Source organism: Pteropus vampyrus, unplaced genomic scaffold (assembly GCF_000151845.1).
Source record: "Pteropus vampyrus isolate Shadow unplaced genomic scaffold, Pvam_2.0 Scaffold32, whole genome shotgun sequence".
NCBI classification, from domain to species: domain Eukaryota; kingdom Metazoa; phylum Chordata; class Mammalia; order Chiroptera; family Pteropodidae; genus Pteropus; species Pteropus vampyrus.
In genome coordinates, this window is record NW_011888813.1 from 879,472 (window position 1) to 895,689 (window position 16,218).

Genomic DNA, 16,218 nt, shown 5'->3' on the forward strand with positions numbered 1-16,218 from the left:
GTAAAATGCTTGCCTCCATTTTGTTTATAGTTCTTTTTCTATAATTTTGTCCTGTTCTTTCATTTGGGACACGTTTCTTTGTCTCTTCCTTTTGGCTATCTCCCTGTGTTTCTTTCAATATACTAGGTAGATCTGTCTGGTGCCTGCTGAGTCTGCCCTTTGGGTTTCATTCATAGGGCTGGTTGGATGGAACTCTGGAAAAAAACATAGGTCGCTCTGCAGGGTCAGAATGGAAAGGCCAACTAATATGCAAACCTCTGACAGGTGAAAAAGTCTTAGAACTCAGAACAAAATTACTTGTTCTTCAGGTATTGATGCTAAATTTTCCAACATGATTCAAATAAAAATAATAGTATTACCATCATATGCTTGTATAATGCTCCATAAGGGAAAGCATCAGGCTTATTTTATTCATCATTGCACATCTAGCACTCAGGATAGTATTTATTAAGTGCTAACACATAGTAAGTACTCAATAATGTTACTCTTTATTACTATTAGTATTACAGAAAGTGGCATCTTATAGGAGCTCAATAAATATTTGTTGAATTAATGAAAACTCACATTATGCTCTTTGCTCTTTCAACAAAAAGTACCCTGTCATAAGAGGGATTAAGTAAGTTGTAGTGATCATACAATTAACATTAGGACATTTTTAGAACCCAGATCTGATATCTTTTAGTTTCAACTGGACTAGAGATCAAGTTCACTCTCAACAAAACATGGGCTATAAACCCATACACTGTATTTCAAATTCTGGATTCTCCATTCAAGAAGGCTCTTAAGAGGCCTTTCATTAATTCTAACTTGAGAACTACACTGTCAACAAAGCAATCAAGAAAAATATAAGCATAGCACTCCCTCCAGGTTAAAAAATCAGCCTGTTCACATTAAGCAGACAAGGGTGTGACTCTGTTAGCAGGAAATTTAAGAACTCCAAGGAATACCAAGAAGCGTTTACTTCAACAGTAATATTATTTTTCAAGAAAATTCAAAAGAAAAAAAAGGCAAAGGAAGAAATTTTTTTCAGTCAAGACTATATAAATACATTACCATAAAACACATTAGAGGAAAAGACCAAAAACTCAAACTAAAAAACCATTTTGTTTACATGCCTGTAGGCTATCAACCTATTGTTATAAGGAGCTGAAAAGGCACTCCTGACCAAAGCAATAATGGGACAGTATATAAATCCATAGCCTTCCTATAGGCCAGAACCGTCATCTTCCAGTAATTCGCCAAAATGACCAACACGAAGGGGAGGGGAGAAGCTCCCGCTCTGTGTTCTCCAGGCCTTTCAGAAAACGTGGAGTTGTTCCTTTGGCCGCATGCGTGAGAATCTACAAGAAAAGTGATGTCGCAGACATCCAGGGGATGGGCACTGTTTAAAAGGAAAGCCCCACCACTGTTCCCGTGGCAAAGCTGAACTGCCTACAGTGTTACCCGCATGCGGTTGGTATTGTAAACAGGTTAAGAGCAAGGTTCTTGCCAAGAGAATTAATGTACATACTGAGCACATTAAGCACTCTGAGAGCCGAGACAGCTTCCTGAAACGTGTGTAGGAAAATGATCAAAAAAAGAAGAGAGGAAGTGCCCGGGTTCCACTGAGGCGCCGGCCTGCCCCGCCCAGAGCAGCTCACCGCTGAGAGCTGATGGAGAGGGGCCTGTGCTGCGGGAACCCATTCCTGTGCGTTCATGGTACGATGCGTGTAACAATGTAAAAGACCTACGATTCCGTAGAAGTGTGGTGACCCCTCCCCGCCGAAAGAAATATTTAAAGAAAAAAAGATAAAACCATAAACGTTATATGCACTAAAATTGTCTGGAAAGAGCCAAAAGAAACTGGAGTGGGGAGTGAAATGGGTGGAGGACGCACACTTCCTACTTAGAGCCCTCCGACCAATTTAGGTTTCATTTTTAACAAAAAGTTATGTATTATTGAATTTTTGTTTATTGTTTTATTTTCTAAATATTTAAGCCAAATTTTCTCACATTCACTACTTAGACTAAAACAAAGTTAATAAAAGCAACACACGCCTCTTATCATAGCTTCAGATCATCTCAGTCTACAGCCTCTCCAGAGAAGTCTCATCTACCTGTTAGATCTCAAATGGACTTGACATGCTGATGACTACGCACAAATCTACATTTCAGTCCCTAATTTTTTTCCAGAACTCCAAATTTACATTTCCACCCGCCTCCTACATAGCTCCACTTAGACATCCTGAACTCGACAAATCTAAATCTGAACTCATCTCACCATCCTAACTCCTCCCTCAATTAGCGCCTGATCCTCCTTCTATATTACCTACTTGGTTGACAAAATTACCATGCAGTCTACCCAGTCTTCCAAGGTTGAAGTCATCTTTTGCTCCACCTTATTTTCTGGCTTCCGTCTAGACCTACTAGTGAATTTTCATGCCTTAGTTCAAGATCTCCTTGTGGGGCACCAGGGAATTTTAAGGAGGCTAGAAATGTTCTACATCTTGAGAGAGCTATTAGAGACACAGTACACACACAGGTAAAAAATCATGGAGCTGTTCACCTAGCAAATTTTATGCACTTAACCAAATGTATGTTGTCCCTCAATTAAAAACAAACAAACAAATAGACTAGTGGTTACCAGAGGGTAGGGGGAAAGGAGAAGAAAGAGGTATATGGGGCAAAAGGGGTTAAAAAGAAAAAAATAAAAAATAAAATTAAAAAAAACGAACAAACGAACCTTACTGCCTCTTCCTTAGGTGGACTATTGCAACATCCTTCCCATCAGGTCTCCCTGCCACCAAGACCCTCCCCACACTCCAATTATCCTTCCAGTCACACTAAAGTCCTTGCCATAGTCTTTGCAAAAAGAATCCTCCCCTAGAAGGAGTGAAAACCTTCTAATAGTAGTTAAGTCAGTAAGTAGTGTCCAATATTGAAAAGTCAAGAAGCAGTAATACGACCATGTCAGTTGGAAATGTGAAGGTAAACTCCAAAAGAATCTGCTAAAATAGAAGGCAGATGCCTCTGAAGATGGAGAAAAGGGGTAGAAGAGAGCAGAAACTGCTATATGTTTCAAAACAAGCCATGTGGAATGGTCTGATGCTTAAAACTATGAGCTAGCTAAAGGTAAGGGGTTGCTAGGAATTCTTGGACCACAACTATTTTGGCTGTGAAAATGCACTATTTTTAAGACGAGGAAAGAATGACTCCAAAAGTGATCCAGAGATCATCAGGGTTCTCTACTAGATTTCAAAGGGGGAACTTGCCTTGAATTCAACAGTTCAGACCCTCAGAGTAGCAGCGTGGAGAATGAGGGTAGAGGGGTGGGGGGGTGAGGAGAGGGCACACAACCCAATGGATCCAGAGGGCAGAGCACAGAAACAAAGAGCATTACTCTTGAACCTTAAGATCTCATGAATTTGCCTTGCTAAACTTTGAACCTGACTGAGATCTGTGACCTTTTCTTTCTTCTGATCTCTCCCTTTCGGAATGAAAATGTCTATCCTCTGCCTGTCCTATCATGGTATTTTGAAAGTACATACCTTATGTTTTCATAGGTTCACAGCTGGAGAGGAATTCTGTCTCACGATGAAATTATCTTGTGTCTCACTCATATCAGATTTTGCTGATATTTATATAAGACTCTGGACTTTAGATTTCACAGTTGATGCTGGAATGAGTTAAGACTGGGAGCTGTTGGGATGGAATGAATGTATTTTGCATGCAGGAAAGACATGATTTTTGAGAACTCATGGACAGAATGTTATAGGATGAATGTCTGTGTTCCCCTTCCCCCGACCAAATTCATATGCTGAAGCCTTAACGCTCCAGTGTGACAGTATCTGAAGGTGGGGCCTTTGGGAGGTAATTAGGTTTTGATTAGGTCATGAGATGGGACCCTCATGATATGATTAGTACTCTTTTAAGAAGAGAAGGCAGAGATCTGCACTGAGGAAAGGTCATGTGAGCACAGTATTAGAGAGAGGCTGTCTACAAGCCAGGAAGAGGACCTACACCAAGAACAGAATCTGCCAGCACCTAGATCTTGGACTTTCTGGCCTCCAAATCTATAAAAAACAAATGTCTGTTGTTTAAGCCACCCAGTCTATGGTATTTTGTTACAGCAGCTCGAACTAAGACAGAAGTAAAGGGACGTAATGCATACAACATACTCTCAACTGGTTCAGGAAAAAAATAACATGTGTGGATGTATATGCAATATGTAAAGAGAAAGATGGAGAATTTTTTTCATGAACCATCTGGGAGTCAGTTGCAGTCATCATATACCTTTACCTTTTAATTCTTCAGTGTGTATGTCTTAAAAATAAAAACATTCTCTTATACAATTACAGAACAATGATCGAAATCAGGAAATTGACAGAATACTAATAACTAGCCTGAAAACTTTTATTTAGATTTTGCCGACTGTCCTATTGATGTTTATAGCAAAAGAAAGTCCTGGATCATATGTTACTTTCTATCTCTTCAGTTTCGGAAAAGAAAAAGAGTTAAGTTTTGATTTCACTGTAAACTGATGGATGGAATGATCCTAAGCAGAGGTTTCACAAATCCCATGAAAGAACACAAAGTAACTATGTAATGACGCAATAATGAGGAAGTGATTATTGGGAAACAGACGCATACATTTCTGATATGAATACAAAACCACTTAGGCATTTTTTTTTTTTAAAGAAAATAAACACATTCCTGCTGAATGTGACAGCAGGATGACAGAACCTGCCCCATCCCCACAGAATTTGCCTAATCTGGTAGACAGACTGAAACATTATAAAAAAAAAGTAATGTCCAATATGAACCACCCATTATTATTTGGCAATCAAAGGACTGTTATCATGCCTTTCCCATTAAATAAACCCTATTTATTTTCAGTGCTATAATCTGTAGTTCCTTAAAAGAAGTTGTGCTGAATCAGTCTTTTCTTGGAATTTCACTGAAATGTACTAGTCTTTCCCTACTGCATACCACACCTACTAGAGAAAATAGTTTGGAGCTTTGTGCCTGTCACACAAGCTCTTCCATGCTCTGAATATATATTTCCAGAAGTGACCTCTTTTTTGAGCAAATTTTGAAAAGGAAGATGTACCACATTTTTTTCTTGTAAGCAGGATAAATTCCCTAATTTTTGTCAATAAGTATCTCCAATGGAATGGGCTGAAAAGTGTTTCCAAAGCTAGCTGTAAACAAATTTGTATTTTGACATTACTATTTTCCTATTAAAAACTAAAAAAAGGAGACCTCAAAGGACATGTGCACTGGAACATTTCAGTTCAATGGCATCCTGTGCACTCTGTGCACTGATGCTCTGCATGGGCGTTAACACTCTCACTTGCCACCCACATCTCCTCTGCAGCACTTTCCAAGCTCTAGATAAGCATCATGGTATAAGAGACGATGCAACAGTCAGGAGATTTGAGTACCAGTGCAGCTCTGCCACAAATTTTGCACTTCATCTGAGCTCTCTTCCACCTCTAATGGGTTCTGGGTCTATAAGACCACGCCTCCACTCGGCCCCTCCATGCACTCCACTCTGGTTTTGTAATGGACTGACCAGAATGGCAACCCCACATCAACTTCACTTCTCCGGGAATACTCCCTGACACACAGGGGTGAGACCCTGGTGGTTACATCTGCGCAATATGACCACATTTCCTGGGTCATAACTGACTGACAAGAATAAGCACCTAAGCCAAAATGAACAACCCCTCTCATTAGAATTTAAAATTTCAGTGGGGAAAGAATTCAAAGGGCACTGAACGAACGTCCTGGAGTAAAGGTTCATAAACTCCTGACACTGAGGTCCCAATCACTGTGCTATTTCTTGCCTTTCTGACTTTCTGAGACTTGGTTGTTCATCAATTCCTCCTCAGTCCCTCCGTTTTTTTCCTTTTTGCATACCTATCATTCTTGCAATTAATCACCTTTTTGTTTACCTAGACTCCATTTCTGTTATCAACTGAAAGAACTCTAACAGATACAGATTCTACATTAAAAATCTCTTAGAACCTCTTTCCTATACTTACTGGATATTTCTGTTAGCACAGCCTGCTAACTTTAGGGCTTCAGTAAATTTTTTAAAAGTGACTCCCAATTTTGTCAATGTTGTGCATTTGGAACACTGTTTATTATCTTATCCAGGATAAGAGATACCTGGCTCAAAATTATACATTTAGGAACATCAGATTCTAATTGTTTTAACTAATGTCTTCTCAAGTACTCATTAACACACATGAAGACAGACCCCCCTCCCCCCTGCAAAAAAAAAAAATCAGAACTAGTATTTTTAAAAAAGGCAATAGAAGACCACAAATCAACGTTCAGACAGTATATGTCTGCTAAGTTTGTCTAAGCACAGAGAACATACTCATAGCCATTAACAAGATTAACTCTTTCATAGAAAGAAAAATCACAAACCAAAAGAGAAGTATTAGATTATTTAAGATTTTAGAAAAATTGACTATTTGGAAAAATAACTCTAGTTAAACTTCTGATACCGTATTGTGGCAGAGACCATTAACTGGCCCGTTGTATACAGTCTATCTTCCTTTTAGTAAGAGAATCTCTATTTTAGCTGGGTACATGGCCACCCAGCTACATTTCCCAGCCTCTCTTGCAGCCAGAAGTAGCCGTGATAAGAAATTCTGGCCAATAGGAAGTACAGAAGTGATGGACAGAAGTGATGGGTACCAGGGCTGGATTACACTCTTTGAAAGAGAAATTGCTTTCCCTCCACTTTTCTTTCCCTCTGCCTATGGAAATGTAGATGTGGTCGAAAATTCAAATGCTAATAAAGACAAAATCCTAAAAGCCTGCACAACAACAAAGAAGATACCTATAACCTAGGACTACCTGCCTCTAGACTTTGCAAAGAGAAATAATTTCTATCTTGTTTGAACAACTTAACTTTTTTCCAACAGGATGTTTTTCTTTTCTTTTTAAATTTATTTTCAATTTTCAATTACAGTTGACATACATTATATGAGTTTCAGGTGTACAACATAGTGATTAGATATTTATATTTACAAAGTGATCACCCTATAAGTCTAGGAACCATCTGATTCCATAGTTATTACAATATTACTGACTAAATTTCCTATGCTCTACTTTACATCCCTGTGACTATTTTGTAACGTCAATTTGTACTTTTTAATCCCTTCACTTTTTTCACCCAGCCCCGCAAACCCCCTATTTGGCAACCATCAGTTTGTTCTCTGTATCTAGGAGTACTCTGTTTTAACAACTTAATTTTTATGTCACTTTTAAAGCAACAAAAACCAAAAACTGGAAAACAATACTGAGAGGTCTGCTTCCAGGTTGGAGTGAAAAGGTAGAGGACAAGCCATCGCTTTCACAGAACAACTAGATAAAACCATATAGCTTGATCAAAACAAGAAACTTTTAATAACATTGAAGAGTTGTCTTCAATGCAAAGCAAAAAGGACAAGATGAATTAAAATTCCAGAGCCTTTCCTTGGTAAGCTGAAATTGCTAGCCATTTTCTTTCCCGGTGGTACTGAAGAAGGGCTGCCATCAGGACCCCCACAGTAGAGGCCCCACAGTGTCCCTGGCTTCACTTTTCCTTGCCCTATAGCCCTATAACAATATAATGTCCCCAGAGACTTGACCCAGAACTTGGAACGTCTCCTACATAGAAAGTTGCCTTGAAACTTATGATTAATGCCCTTATGCAGACTGATCAAAAACCTTCCAGTCTAGCATTCTTTCGAGACTACTCCCACCTTTGTTCCTGGGTTGCTAATGCCACCGGAGGACCATGTTGCCAGAGGAACGGCTCCATAAAGCACAACAGACTCGGGAACAGTCATGCAGTCCCCGAAATACTGCTCTGATTTTCCCTTAAATATCCTAAGCCAGAGTGAGAAGGCAAGGCAGTTTTTGAAGATATTAACCTGCTGCCTTCTCTAAACACCGGTGTCCTGACAACAAACGCTTTTTCTAAACAACCCAACACCTGTTTCGGTTTGTTGACTGAGCGTCACAGGTAACACGAGGCCCAGACTTGGTTGCCCTCTGGTTTCAGTATCTGCAGAGTTTGAGCACGACTGATCATAACTGGGCTTGCCAAAGGCAGAGGAACTCTACCAAGAGAAAGAAAAACCAGCAGAGCTTATGATCGCAGTATAGATTGTTGGTATGACAGACTGAGTTCTAGATGAGCCCCAGATACATGGCCAGTTTTCTGCACAGGACATTTACCAAGTGATGGAGAAGCTGGAGTGCTGGACTAGAAAGGTGAGTTGAAATCAAACACAATCTCACAATGTTTAGGAGATAAAGTCATACTACAGGGAGAGGCTGCAACGAACACAGGGATCCCATCCTTGAGACACTGTGCTCACTAGAATGGACCGAATCTACCTAAAGCTTCAGCCCAGTCCCACCAGCTCGATCTCTGGTTAGATGGTGGTGCTTAGCTTCTCACCACATCTGCCTAAAAGAGCAAAAGGCAAAAACAACATTAACTTTGGTCTCTTCAGGTCTTTTATACATAATGTCCAGCAATCAGTCAAAAACATCTGCTTTCCCAGAAGGTAGAGAGGCAATATGAATATGACTGAAAGAGAGAGAAGGCACAGTATACAGTAGTCTACACATTCGCTTCTCATTATTTCAGCACTGCTAGCTTTGGGAAATCTCTCAGAACCTGATCTTCCCTCCCTTTAATTTCATGTGTCCAGAACTGGAGATTCCTCCTAGTTAATTTTTTAACATTTCCAAAACTGCAAAAATATTTTTCATACATCAAAGTCTCCCCTAGGAACCCAAAGTCCCACTCTACCAAGGAGCTCAAAATAATATCATCTCATTCTTTTTACTCATTCGATAAATATTTCATTTCTATCTATGTCAAAAACTGTACTCTGTATTTGATGATGCAAATAAAAGAATCCTTGTCTTCAAGAATTCTGCAGATTTTTTTGAGAGAGAAAAAGGATGCAAAGCGACATTTTTGCTGTTTTTTAAATTGAGGTACAACTGACATAACATTAGTTTCAAGTGTACAACACAATGATTTGGTATTTGTATATATTGCAAAATGACCACCACAAAAGTCCAGGTAACATCTGTCACTACACATAGTTATAAAATTTTCTGTTGTTGTGATAAGAACTTTCAAGATCTTAGCTACTTTCAAATATGCAAACATGATTTTTGAGATAAAAAAGAACAAGGAAACTATTTTAAAGGATACTATTGAAAGAGATTTGTATTTAAACACGCAGAATAAAAAAATGTAGACAAAGTAAGAGGGCTTTCTCTTACAAGTGATCCTCAGGCTGTCTCACTCTTCCTGTGCGCATGAGTTTTAAGCTGACTGACACTTTTTATTTTGTTACCAATTATAGGATGCCATCAGGAGAATGTCATGATCAAATTTAGGTTTAAGAAGTTCCCAAATCCTTTTAAGAAGTTTGCCTTGGGGAAGTGCTATTTTCCTTTTACTCTAAAGGTACAAAAGCTACCCTCAATTCCACATTTATCATTGCCAAGAATTTTAAAAATACCTTTACTACATAAATACGTAGCCATAAACAATATAGCTTTGTCCTTCATGTTTTTAATCCTTACGTACGTATCATACTGTATGTATCTTTTGTGACTTTTGTTTAATGGCATGTATCTAAGGTTTACCCATGTTCATAATATAGATCGAGTCATCTTTTCACTGTTGTATCCATACCCACTATATGGATATTCCATATTGGAGTGTTTTTTTTTTTTTTGGCCATTCTCCAACTAATGGACAACTAGGTTATTTTCATTTTTTTGTTATATTTGTAAACATTTTTTTAAACATGTCTCCTGTGTCCATGAGCAGGACTTTTGGGAAAACAGTGTGTTAAGGGCTGAACTGAACCCTCCAAATTCATATGTTGAAGTCCTGACCCCAAAACCTCTGAACATGACTTTATTTGGAGACAGGGTCTTTAAAGAGATAATTAAGTTAAAATGAGGTTAGTGCGGTAGGCCCGAATCTAAAATGGCTAATGTCTATAAGAAGAAATCCGAATACAGAAGGAAGACCATGTGAAGATACAAGATGGTAATCTACAAGTCAAGGAGAGAGGCCTCAGAAGAAACCAACCCCACCGAAGCCTTGATCTCAGACCGTCTCCAAAACTATGAGAAAACATGTTTGTGTTGTTTTAAAGCCACCCAGTCTGTGGTACTTTGTTAAGGCAGCCCTAGTACACTAATAGTGTTCAAACTGTGCGTTACAACCTATCAGTGGGTCATGATGTCAATTTACTGGTTTATGATCAGCATTTTAAAAACTGTCAGTTAAAAATTTTCACTGAGTAGTACAGAATAAAGACTATCAGACTGTGTTGCATGTTTCAAGGATAAGCACTGATCTGTGAAACTTTTGTTTGTATGTATATATAAAATCTGTAAAGTACATAAAATATATACAGATGTATGTACTGAGTTGTGATACAAAAATGTTATTTCTTAGAGTGGGTTGGAAGAAAAATGTTTAAAAACCTCTCCTATTGTATACACCTAGATATAGATTCAGTAGGGCAATCATTGTGAATAATGCATCTTTCAGTTTTTCTAGAAATTGCCAAATTGTTCTCCAAAGCAGTATCAATTTATACTAAAAGTACCTATATATGTTTCCATTGCTACATAACACTGTCAACATTTAATACTGTGTTATAGTAATAGCTTTCAAACTGGTAAAGATGAAAATAGTATCTCATTGTTTGAACTTACAATAATTCGAGAACTAGTGAGAATGATTATATTCATATATTTATTTTTCAATTATTTATTTTTCTGTGAATTGCCAGTTCCTACATTTTGCCAATTTTTCTACTGGACTGCATGCTTGTTTCTTGTTGATTAGTAGGGTTTAGTAGTCTGGATACTAACCCTTTACCTGTGAAGCATTGCAAACATCTCCTCTCAAGTCTGTGGCTGCTTCCTTCACTTTTGGTGTTGCTTTGTTCGTGGTGTCACATTGTGCAGGTTTGTTTTTTAGGTAACGGCTTTATTCCTTGGCAAACTCTTAAACTACTTTCTCTACCCATGGATTTACCTACCCTGGACTTCACATAAATGAAATTATACAATAGGGAGCCTTTTGTGTCTGCTTTTTACACTAAGCATGTTTCTTTCATCCACGCTGTAGCATGTATCAGTACTTCGTTCCTTTTTACTGCTGAATAATATTCCACTATATGAATATACCAATTTTGCTTATCTACTCATCAGCTGATAAACATTTGGGTGGCCTTTACTTTTTGGCTATTATGAATAACGCTACTTTGAACAGCCATGTATAAGTTTTTATGTCTACAAATTTTTCATTTCTGTAAGGAGAGAATTCCTTACAGAATTCCTTACAATGGGTCATACGGTAACTGTATATTTAATATTTTAGGAACCGTTTTCCAAGGTGGCTGCATCATTTCTTGATCCCAGCAGCAATGTATAAGGGTTCCAATTTCTCTACATCACCCCCCGCCGCCCCCCGACATTTGGTATTATCTGGCTTTTTATTTTAGCTATCCTAGTGGTGTGAGATGGTATCTCATTGTGGGTTTTGATTTGCATTTTCCTAATGACTAATGATGTTGAGCCTCTTTTCATGTGCTTATTGGCCATCTGCATATCTTCTTTGGAGAAATGTCTATTCAAATCCTTTGCCCATTTTAAAAATGAGTTATCTGTCTACCAACTCCTATGGCTTACTAACACCCATCCATTCCTTCAACTTTACTGAGTTCCTATTACATACCAGGCACAATAAAAACAGTAAATTCTCAAATGTTTGCTGCAGGAGTTTACTAATTAGGCAGCAAAAGGCTGAATCACACCCATGGTCTCAGTATAACTGTATATTTCACTGTAGTTAGAAATTATCAGAAAGCAGCAGACTGATTTACAACAGACCACATTATAAAATGAATCTCCCAACACAGGGGTTATCCCAATCCTTCAGGGCCTTAGAGCATACTTGTACTATTTCTATAGTCAGAAGCAAAAATTATTTTAAAGCAAAAGGAAAAAAAGTCACCTTAACCTTCATAAAGGGTCTTTAAAGTGGTCTTAAGGACAACAAACGTTAAGAGAATTTTTCTTAGATCAAATGGGTCAAGAGAGAGAGCTTACTTGCTTAATTGGTCACAAATTACAAATTATATTATAGAAGCTTTCTTAGAAGCTATTCAGAAGGCAACTGACTTTTGAGGCCACAAACCATGTATTTAAATCAAGGAAGGCACACCCACTCAGAATGCAAACACAGCCTCTACCCATCCTTCTCAATTGCCTATTCTGCCTATAAACACTGCTTCTTTCTTTCAAAATCTGAATCTAATTGAATCCCAACCAATTAACTATCTTGCTCAGAGCACCATGAAGTTTCTAGGGCACCTAGGCTAACCTTTAAAAGTGACAAGTCTGCCTTCCCTGAACATCTAAGTTCTAAAATGCTATCTTAAGAATACAGTGGTTTATATATGAAATACTGGTCTTGTTTCCTGAGAATTTTTATTGAAGTGAATTCCTGAGTACCTCAAATGACTCTGAGATCTTTCATATCCAGCTAGTAAGAATCAAAATGTTCTTCTCTTTGGAACAAAAAACATTTGAAACAAAAATCTAGTCCCACAAGTTGTAATGTAGTTACAACATTATTTTTGCCAAACCTTGAGGTCTTCCGGTGTTTCATCAGGCCCAGCAAAACCTGAACAGGTGTAGTGAACATTCTAGCTCCTCCTCCTGCTCCTGTCTCATAATTACCTTTTCACAGTTACTGTTTCCTCTCAGTGGAAACAAAAGCTAGCAGCTATTTAGTAAACCACCCTTCATTAGTTATTCATTTGCCTTCTAAGTATTGTACAAGCACCAGGACCAGCACTGTGTTCTTTCTACTTCGCCTGTCTTATTATTTAAAAAAGAACAAAACCTGAGCCCCAATTCCTCTTTAAGACAAAACCTTAATTATTTTGGTAGCTAGAGGCTGTCATCCTTCTAATATCTCAGCAAAATTACTCCTAAAGGAAAGAGAGTGAGTTCCAAAACTGTCTCAAAAGCAGATAATTTTCTTTCCATACTTGTTAACTAATTAAGGAAGGTAAAATGTGTGTCCAAATCTCAAACGTTCTAAAAAGAAATGCAAGATCTAAAAATAAAAGTGCTATTAACAAGGAGCTTAAAAAAAAAAAAAAACCACAGTATTATATTTCAGGTGCAACCAAAACAGAGACTTCAATCAAATGTTAAATCTATAGTAAGAAACTCCTGGAAATTAAGATCACTAAATACTGCAACATGCTGATGAGAAATTTTCCTGCAAATTCTCTGGAGGTCTTTAAAAATAGGATAGAATCATCTATCAAGATTAGTTTTAATAAAGTCTTACAAAGATATAAAGAGACTAAATTACCTAAACCCCCAAAGATTCCTTCCAGCTCTAATTCTGCCAAAGCTTCGGATTCTAATTCTTTCAGTTTCCCTAACGCTAACTGCTACTCTTTACCTCAAATACAGGCTGACCCTCTTCTCTCCGAATAGCAGAAAGGAAAATTTACTGCTGTTATTCTTCCTCATGAAACTGAGTCTACTGTCATCATTAAAAAACAGTAATGATACACCCAGGAGGATGTCTACTGTAAAGAAAAACCCCAACAGTCCTGTGATGTTTCTCCTTTATTCTCACACTACTGCCACACTCACAACACTTCTGACACCAGATTTGGGGGAGGAGAAATATTTTCACACTGGCAAGCAATACTGCAAAAACAACTGAGTGTCCTACAACTGACTTAATTCTAAAACTACCCACCTGGAGAGAGCGTAACATCCCACAGGTCAAGGGCTCTGTCCCACAAGACTGGCCCCGAGTCCCCTAACTTCAGATGCCAATTCCAAGTCTAGGTTGTCACCTGTGCTTCTCACCAAGTAGCTATAAATCAGAGGTTCTCACGACCTCCTCCTCCAGGGTGATTAATTTGCTAGAGCAGCTCACAGAACTCAAGAAAACCTTTTATTTACTGTTTACCAATTTATTATAAAACGATATGATAAAGGATAGAGATGAACATCTAGTTTGAAGAGATGCACAGGGCAAGGTGTATGGGAAGGGGTGTGCCACTTTCCCAGCACCTCCGTGTGTTCAGCAACCAGGAAGCTCTTCGAATCCTGTGCTTTTGGGATCTTTATGGAGGCTTCATCATGTAGGCATGATCAACCATTAACTCCATTTCCAGCCCCTGTCCGCTCCCTGGAAAATGGGAGGTAGGACCGAGAATTCCAAGCTTCTAATCATGGCTTGGTCTTTCTGGTGAACACACACACACCTTCTTTTATCTCACATCTACCATAAAAAAATAATAATAATAATAACAACAAGTATTGGTAAGGATGTAGGAAAACTGGAACCTTGTGCACTGTTGATGGAAATGTAAAATGGTGCAGACACTGTGGAACACAGTACGGCATTTCTTCAAAAAATTAAAAGTAGAATTATGATCCAGCAATTCCACTTCTGGGTGTATATCCAAAAGAACTGAAAGCAGGATCTGAAAGGGATATTTGTACACTCGTGTTCATAGCAGTACTATTCAGAATTGCTAAAACATGACAGCAACCCAAATGTCCACTAAAAGATGAATGGCTAAGCAAAGGGCGGTATTTATGCACATACAACAGAATAATATTCAGCTTTAAAAAGGAAATTCTGATACATGCTACTACATGGATGAACCATGAGGACATTATATTAAATGAAATAAGCCAGTCAAAAAGAAAATTCTATATGATTCCACTTATGAGGTACTTACAGCAATCAAAATCACAGAGATACAAAATAGAATGGTGGTTGCCAGGGACTGGGAAAAGGGGGAAACGGGGGGATTACTGTTTTACAGGTATAGTTTGTTTTACAAGATGAAAAGAGTTATGGAAGTGGATGGTGGTGATGGTTGCACAATATGAATAAACTTAATATCACTGAACTGTACACTTTAAAATGGTTAAGATAGTAAATTTTATGTTCTGTATATTTTACCACAATAAAAAATAATGGGAAAAAAACCCTGAAAACAAAAACAATAATGTCTGATTGTTTCACACGCCCATTCTACAGGATCTATTCAATGGAACTCTAAACCCAAATCCAACAAAGTGGCCAGCATATACGGTCTTATGATGGTTCTACTTTCAATTTTTCAACTTAATGATGGCACAAAAGTGATATACATTCACTAGAAACCTACTTTGAATTGTGGTCTTTTCCCGGGATAGCAATGTGCAGTATGATACTCTCCCCGATGCTGGGCAGCAGCAGTAAACCGAATCTCCCAGTCAGCCACGTCATCATGAGGGTAAACAAGTGATGCTCTACAGTGTAGTATTAAATGCATTTTCAACTTATGATGGGTTTATCAAGACATAACCCGAACATAAGTCGAGGAGCATCTGTACATTCATCCCTTCAAATACAGAAGCATAGATTCTGCAGAGTGTAGAGATCTTACAAGTTTTTAACTTCTCTTCTGTTCATTAAAAGACAAATATTGGGATATGTGAGGAAATGAACTTATATCTCAGGGTTAAACACCATGTTATACTCTAAATTTATATTTTAGTGAAAACATGACCCACATCTGTGCACTTAACACCCTAGGTAAACTTTTATGCATATCTGGCAACCTATCTCCCAAAACCTGTGGGAAAACAGGGGTTGGAGCACTAGCACACCACTTTAAGACAAAACGAAAACGTTTTTTCAATATTTTTAAGATACTCTTGTACTTGTGAAGTTACCAAAAACCTCTCTTTTGCTTAAGAAAAGAAAGGGAAAAAACCTCACAGACAATATTCCTCAAATTAGTGTACAAAGCTGCATACCTAAAGTCTGTTTTAAAAAGACTTACAAAAGACTTTCTAGAAGCAGCCCTAAACATTCTTTAGGGCATTTCATTAGACTATTCTTCCAAATGCCACCGTGGTGTCTTGAGTGGAATTTTTCACTAAAATATATTAGAAAATGTTAAGCCAGATGTTTAAGCCATATACATTTTTAAGTTTCATTTTAGCAACTTGAAATTTCTTCACCTTATTAGTCAGCAATCTCTGAAGAAATATCATACTTACAAAGACTAAATTGTTAGGAATTATGGAAGGGAGGAATTTAATTTACTACTAAACCAGAACATAACTTTTATGTTAAGTGAA

At 37.9% G+C, this 16,218-nt stretch overlaps 1 protein-coding gene across 2 annotated transcripts in view; it reads right to left on the reverse strand.

Annotated features, from left to right (window-relative positions):
* Positions 1 to 16,218, reverse strand: part of SPTLC2 (serine palmitoyltransferase long chain base subunit 2) — an 88,619-nt gene that overhangs the window by 70,148 nt on the left and 2,253 nt on the right. Inside the window, exon 1 of one of the 2 annotated variants that reach the window (XM_011357085.2) lies at positions 15,258 to 15,432. The exons of the other annotated variant lie outside the window; for it this stretch is intronic. Coding sequence (XP_011355387.1) covers positions 15,258 to 15,404 — 147 coding nt within the window. The 5' untranslated portion in view covers positions 15,405 to 15,432. Of the gene's footprint in view, positions 1 to 15,257; positions 15,433 to 16,218 lie in introns of those variants that run through there. 2 annotated transcript variants of the gene reach the window in all.